Below are 7,765 nucleotides of genomic sequence, written 5' to 3' on the forward strand. Positions count from 1 at the left end.
TTTAGGAAAATGTGTCACATTTCTTATAATAAACTAATTAACTAACTTCCTTAATCTAATCAAATTAGTTAAATGGGTCTTATATTAAGAACCAAGGAGTATTTGTATATCACTTTGGGTGCTACTCAATTATATTGAATAAAGATTTGTCGCATATAGTTGCTTGATTCTTGTTTCTCTTGATTTTTTTTTCCCACGACGGGCAACTTTAACATATACACATCCAAACTCACGCACTCATATGATGGCAAGAGTAGAACCCTCAACCTTATATTATATTCTTCCGGTCCTAAATATAAGATCTATTTTATAGTGTAATTTATACTGTAAAATGGATCTTATATTTAGAATCAGAAGAATATTTCTCTTTATTGGATCTTGCTGCCTTTTGTGAATTAAGTCTTTAACTTGATCTGGTGGATTAAAGAAGTTAATTGAAGGTGACTAAATCTTTTTAAAAAATCTTAATTACTTAGCAAATGAGATGAGAAATTTTGGGTATTTCATCAATTTTTTTAAACTCAAAACACATAGTTTTATTTAAGGATAATTTTGCCATTCTACTAATTTCAATAGGTCTAATTCAGTAATACCAATTAAACTTTGCTGATGATTTCCTTTCTCGACGTCACCCCAGATGTTTTTACACTTTCTAGACACCACAAGAGATCATCTTTTTCTTATCTGTGCGCGTTCCATCTTAATTTCAGTTTGATTTGACCTTCAAAGAGTTCAGTATATTGTGCTCACCTTTTATTCAATTGTTTAAAAAAAAAAGAAAGCAATCCATGTACTGCGATGATGAGCTAGTAAGATCCATGGATGATTTTTTTTTTTTTTAAAGAAATAAAGTTGATTGCTTAATTCCATCGCTTTGTTTATCCAATTACCAAAGCATATATAGCGCATGAGCAGTCGACAACTTGGAGGCGGAGCGTCCATCTGCAGAAGAGAAAGACAAAAGGGGCCTGAGTTGAATGTAAGCATGAAACGGTTTTGTCCTTCGGATTCTTTTGGCAGGTTGTGGACTTTTCTGCTGTTCAGGTGAAGCTAATTTAGCTTTTGGAAGTGAGGCCGGAGCTCTCCAGATTTCGCTGTAACTTGGAAAAAGTGCAGATGGAGTGGGATTGTCTGCAGCTGGTACCGGCAGTTAATGGAAAGGCTTCGTGTCCTGAGTGGCAAGTAAATAATTCGGTTAATGATTTACAAGTTTTGTTCAAGTCTAATGCTGACTTTTCTTTAGATCACACTCCTAGATCTTGTAATTTGGTGGCTGATTTGGCTTGCCAAATCTGGTTGTAAGGGGATGAGCTCTTTTGGTTGGGGCATTTGCCCTCCATCCCCTCTTTTTGATCTTCTTTGTTCTGACAAGACAGCTTGTAAACGAGGTATTGGCTGAGACGTTTTGTAATGATAATGAATGATAGTTTTTCTTTGTGCAAAACAATAAAAAAATTGAGGGGCAAATCTGAAAGGTAAAGGAGAGGGAAGATTGGAGAAAGACAGCAAACCGGTAACAAATGGGGCAACTTGGGGGACTTGGGCGCGGGTCAGAGGAAATGCCCGTGATGGCTGACGACACTGCTGACGAGTGATGATACAGCGACAGTCCTGGCCGTTACGCATCTGGATGTGCTAACTAAGCTTAGTGTGTGGCATTATTAATCATTGTTTTGTTTCTCTTTTTCTTATTAATTTACTCACTAATCATTATTAATATTAACAGTAATATTTTCTCCCTCTCTTAATATCAGAATTAGTTGAAGGATTGAATTTAGTATTTTTCATTTTTCAAACTAATTTATGTAATTTATAAACTAAAATATAATATAATCACGGTACATCATTGTATTGCTAATTTATTTAATTTCTTAATCTACTCACATCAGTTAAATAACTATTACATTAAATATGGAGGGAGAATATTATACCAAAATGCAAATAAAATAAACATGGTCTTCCGTAAACTAACATTACTATATATATATATATATATATATATGGCGCCAACAAAAATTGGTTGCTAAAGGATCATGATGATGCGAGTCGAAACAGTATACATGCAATATTTGAAAATAAAAGTACCCCTCGTTATGAAATCGTTGACTTCTTTTAGCTGCGATTCCAAAATTCTCAACGATATAGTTTAAAGGAAATTTTTTTAAAAAAAAAAAACGGGTCGGCAAGAATAAAAATTTATCAACATCAGTAGATGACAACTTATGAAAAATGCAATTTATTTCAAATTCTGTAAGATTTTTTTTTCCCGCTAGGCTCAAATATTCTTATATTAGAGGTCTGTTTAAAATATTATCAGATATTAAATATAAAAAGAATAATGTAAGTGGTATTAATTAAAAAGAAGTGAGCCATCATCGTAAGCACCGAGCGTCCATAAACCAGATGCTGTAACTTGACTGGTTCATCTGCAGAGGAACAGCCTGGCGTGTGAATGCGCTTGCACACAATCAAGCCGACCTGTCGTGCATATTTCATGTACTGCTTCGCTGTCAGTACTAAGGGCCTATTTATTGAATTAAATTAAAATTAATATTGCGTATTGGCGCTACCGACTAAAAATTCCATATGGGAAAATGGCATCACAACCCAAAAAATTACTATCTTTCATCCTATAGAAGCAACACAAGAAATTTATTTTAATTTTAAATATAGGATGTTAATTTTTTTTTAAAAAAATTTACAAATTTTTTCAACGTATTCCCTGCTTGGTAAAAGATTTTTATTAAGGTAAAGAATTTTTATATTAAGAGTAGTTATAATCCACATGATTAAAATAAATATTTAAAAAAACCAAATTTATTATAAATAACTAAACTAATTATTTATTTAATAGCATTAAATTAATTAACCAACTCTTATATTAAAAAAATAAAGAGAGCATGATATTTTATTATTGCTATTTCTTTAAATGTAATAGAGCGTGAACAATGATCAGCGGGATAAGTTTATCCATGCATGCATGTTGGGTTGAATAATATAAGTTTATTTACTCGGATTTCTGGTGATCTAGATTCCCATAAACTATGGGTTATTACAGAGGTTATTGTTTTGAATTGGCTCAAAATGTTGGCGGGAAGCAGGAAAAATAAAAATAATCTTTACTATAAGACCTATTTAACTAATTTAATTATATTAAAAAAGTTAAGTAAGTTAATTAATTATAAAAAATATGCATATTTTTTCTAAAACACTATAATCATTTTTTTTAATGTCCTCCTTCCCTCTTTTATTTGATTATGGTTACAGGAGTATCTATAAAAAAAATTAAAAAATTGATAAAAATAAGAAATAGGTATTATAGTTAGGACTAAATCAACTCAATAATTAGATCATAACCAAAAAAGTAAATATAATAAAATATTTCGCAGCCATTCAAGATTTGAAATTGGAAAAACTCTGAGAAGAATGATGTGGGGGTGAGATGCTGATGTGGTAACAGATGTCAGTCGCGGGGTCCGTCAATTTATTCCCCTCAAGCACAAAAACCATTCTATTTGTGAGTTAAAAATTGCCACATGCAAAAACCATTTTTATAATAGCCAAATGGTAGGGTAAAATTCGCTCTTCTTTTTCGTTTATTTTCCCAGAAAAAAGGATCACCCTTCTATAAAACAATAATCTGGGTTCCACTTCAATTTTGTATAATCTGTTTGGATTAAAATTTTGAACATTCTTATAACTCAAATTAAGGTTTCTCGAAGATATATTCCATTATTCTGATTATATTTCAAAAATTTTCGCGTCACGTGCCTTAGAAGGCAATGTTTCAGTTAATAATATATAGACCCGTTACGTATTTAATAAACTTACATTTAATTTTTTTTATAGTCACAACTCAGAAGTCTCATATAAATATATAATATATATATATAACATAAAAATTCAGGCGTTTTTCTTTGATTTAATTTTGAGGTGCGGGGTACGTAAATAAACAGACTTCGATGAAATTCTTATATATGATATGATGGTGGTGGTGGTGGTGAATCATGTACTGGGAAATAATCCCTATGATCTTCATAAGAGAATTCTTAGGAAGTTCACGATCTTGATCTTATTTCCGAGAGAATCCGGCTATATATCTATTAGCATCTTCCATTTTTCCTATTAACAAACGAGAACACTTTCTGGAATGAAGCTAGTTTTATCATGGAACATTACCTAATTTTTTTTGGCCAAAGCAATTTAATCAACTCAAATAATATGCATTTATAATATTATTATTGTATTCAATTTTATGACGATCGAGTTATTCAATATTCTTTGGCAGAAAACTGTTATTCAATATTCATCTCATATAAGAATATTATGAAAACAACCGGAGGTGGCACAACAACTAAAAATCGAAAGATAAATCAGGCCGTTAACTTACACATATTCGGTCGATATAATTAGAGAGAGAGAGAGAGGACGTTGACCCAAATGAATGAGGGCATATACCCCTAGATACCGCTGACACATGAGTCCCCCTTTGCCCTATATATACTCCTTCCCCTTCCTCTCTTTCCTTTCATCCCTCCTCGTCTTCCGCAACCTCCAACACCAGGTCCTCTCTCTCTTTCTCACTGCGTTTTTTGTTTTGCTATACAATATATGATGATCATGTGATAACAGGAACCTTAAAAGAGGATTCTTTTCTCGAAGTGGAAGTGGGAAGATGGCCGCACTTCTTAAGCTTTCAATTTTCTGGGTTCTCATAGATCACTGTTACATTCATTAGTTAGTGGGTCCCACTACTCATATCTTTTGAACCTGATTTCATGGTTTAGTCTCTGAAGTCCTTGCTCATCTTTATTTGATTTTCAGTTCCGCCTATTTTAGCTAGCAGTTTTGGGTAATGAATCGATTCCAGAGGTTTTGCCTTATTTCTCTTGTCTTCGTTTTTCAGTCCCCTTCAATTTTTATTTCTTTTGCACCCTGGCAAATTTTGCCAGTCAAGTCTTCTCCCCGGCAAGGGAGGCCTACAGTTTGTGTCCTTTTCTCTCTGTCTTTTCGCTTTGGTTTGTTTTTTTGTATCGATGTGCATGGGACCATTCAGTAAAAGGAAAATAAATCCTATTCTGGAAAACCATCTGTTAGTCCCAGCCACTTGATTTTCAATTTGTTAGGTCTTCTGGGTGATTGCAGTGAAATTACTCGAAAGTTGAAGTCCTAGTCTTTGTTGATACAGACGTCACGACACTGAACTCATAGGCTGTGTTTAGTAGAAAGCATTGAAAAATAGGAATTGGGATTGAAATTGAAAAAAATCTATCAAAAGAGTGCCTAGCATCAGAGATTACTTGTTATATGGGATTAGTCAAATCTACATATTTGGGATTGGGGAATATCATGAGGAGAGATAGTATTCCCCAATCCTACCTCTATGGGTTTACTTAATCTCATACAACAAGTAATTATTTATACTAAATACTATTTTAATAATTTTTCTAATTGCAACCCAAATTCATATATTTCATTTTTAATACTTCCTACCAAACAGGATTTTCCAATTAGTTAGAGTTAGTCAACTTTGTTCCGCCATTGACTATGGACCTTTTTTTTTTTTAATATATAAATAATAAAATAGTCTCAAGGCAGGAATAGTTGATGCGTCATCCTTAGATAAGGGTCGATCGACGTTTGCTGATTAAATTTCTTCCAAACCTCGAGCATAAGTTATTCTTTCAGGTCACGTAGCTAACAAAATGACTCTTCCATATAGTACGTAACGTGTTTGGGAAAAATATTAGCAAGGGGTTATCTAGCATATAGTCTGTGATTCTTATTACTGGTTTTCATATGCAGGAGACCTTTTGAGTCTTCTCTAAGATGGCGGGGGAGCAATTGGGAGTACTTACTGCGCTTGATTTAGCCAAGACCCAATGGTACCACTTCACAGCGATTGTGATTGCCGGGATGGGCTTCTTCACGGATGCATATGATCTTTTCTGCATCTCCCTCATCACTAAGTTGCTGGGGCGATTATATTACACCGATCTTACCAAACCAAAGCCGGGAACTCTGCCGCCCAGTGTTTCAGCTTCTGTGACTGGTGTCGCCCTTTGTGGCACTCTGGCGGGCCAGCTATTCTTCGGTTGGCTCGGCGACAAAATGGGCAGAAAGAAGGTCTATGGTATCACTCTTATTCTCATGGTCGTCTGCTCCATTGCCTCAGGCCTCTCTTTTGGCTCCAGCGCAAAGGCTGTTATAGCCACACTTTGTTTCTTCCGATTCTGGCTCGGTTTTGGAATCGGAGGGGACTATCCTCTTTCAGCCACAATCATGTCCGAATATGCCAACAAGAAGACTCGTGGGGCTTTTATAGCTGCAGTCTTTGCCATGCAAGGTTTTGGCATCTTGGCTGGAGGGATTGTTTCTTTGATTGTCTCAGCTGCATTTGACCATAAGTACAAGCTTCCTACCTACGAGGAAGACCCAGCAGGTTCCATCGTGCCTGAATTGGACTACGTTTGGCGCATCGTTTTAATGTTTGGTGCACTACCTGCTGTTCTCACCTACTATTGGCGAATGAAAATGCCAGAGACAGCCCGGTACACTGCTCTTGTCGCCAGGAATGTGAAACAAGCAACTACAGATATGTCAAAAGTTTTGCAAGTCGAACTTGAGGTTGACGAGGAGAAGGTCAATAGGCATGCGGCTGAGAATGAATCCAATAAATTCGGCTTGTTCAGCAAGGAATTTCTCAAGCGCCATGGGCTGCATTTGCTGGGAACCACTAGTACCTGGTTCTTATTGGATATCGCCTTCTACAGTCAGAACCTTTTCCAGAAGGACATTTTCTCTGCAATCGGATGGATCCCTCCTGCAAAAGAAATGAACGCAATTCATGAAGTTTACAAGATTTCAAGAGCTCAGACACTCATAGCTCTGTGCAGTACCGTGCCGGGTTACTGGTTCACAGTGGCATTAATTGATTACATGGGCCGTTTCGCCATCCAATTGATGGGTTTCTTCTTCATGACGGTCTTCATGTTGGCCCTGGGCATACCATACCATCACTGGACCTTAGAGTCCCACCGAATCGGGTTCGTTGTGATGTACTCCCTCACCTTCTTCTTCGCCAACTTTGGTCCAAATGCCACCACATTCGTTGTGCCTGCAGAGATTTTCCCAGCAAGGCTAAGGTCTACATGTCACGGAATATCAGCTGCTGCAGGAAAAGCGGGAGCGATTGTGGGTGCTTTTGGTTTCTTATATGCGGCACAGAGCAGAGACCCTACAAAGACTGACGAAGGGTACCCTCCAGGAATTGGGATTCGATACTCTCTGATAATGCTTGCTGTGATCAACTTCGTTGGGATGTTGTTCACCTTCTTGGTGCCAGAATCAAAAGGCAAATCACTGGAGGAGTTGAGTGGGGAGAACGATGATGGTGAAGAAGGTGTGGTGCGAACTGGGCAAGCTGCGACTGGCAGGACAGTTCCAGTTTAATGGGGGTTCGCCCCAGTGTGTGTCTATTAAAAGAGGTTCAAGTTAAGTAGATCGTGAAAATTTTTAGTGGCGGGTTGGCTTAGCTCAAGTGTGATCGGTAATAATGATGCATGTAGATATATGTCTTATATATTTGCTTTGAGATGCTTCAACTCTCTCAGGCAATACTTACGGTGTGTGCCTAGCTATGTATGTCCAAGTTTGTTTCTTGTTTCTCCTTTCATATTTGATCTGTGTAAATTGGGTAATGGGTGTTACTAATTGGGGAATTTTGTTTTAGGACGTGGACTTTTTAATTTTCTGATGCGGGTGA

The 7,765-nt window shown here is 36.4% G+C and overlaps 1 protein-coding gene across 1 annotated transcript; it reads left to right on the forward strand.

The window, feature by feature from the left end:
- The first annotated feature begins 5,130 nt into the window (after positions 1-5,130).
- Positions 5,131-7,468, forward strand: LOC114736982 (probable inorganic phosphate transporter 1-3). Its single transcript, XM_028924863.1, has 2 exons — positions 5,131-5,135; positions 5,819-7,468. The coding sequence occupies exon 2, from the start codon at positions 5,830-5,832 to the stop codon at positions 7,450-7,452; it is 1,623 nt and encodes a 540-aa protein (XP_028780696.1). The 5' UTR covers positions 5,131-5,135; positions 5,819-5,829; the 3' UTR covers positions 7,453-7,468.
- The last annotated feature ends 297 nt before the right edge of the window (positions 7,469-7,765 follow it).

The sequence above is a fragment of the Neltuma alba genome, unplaced genomic scaffold (assembly GCF_004799145.2).
Source record: "Neltuma alba isolate B1F8T4 unplaced genomic scaffold, ASM479914v2 tig00013394_pilon, whole genome shotgun sequence".
Lineage (NCBI taxonomy): Eukaryota > Viridiplantae > Streptophyta > Magnoliopsida > Fabales > Fabaceae > Neltuma > Neltuma alba.

Bases quoted from the DNA above. Each gene is read 5' to 3' on its own strand.
- LOC114736982 (XM_028924863.1), top strand. From the start codon at position 5,830: ATGGCGGGGGAGCAATTGGGAGTACTTACTGCGCTTGATTTAGCCAAG.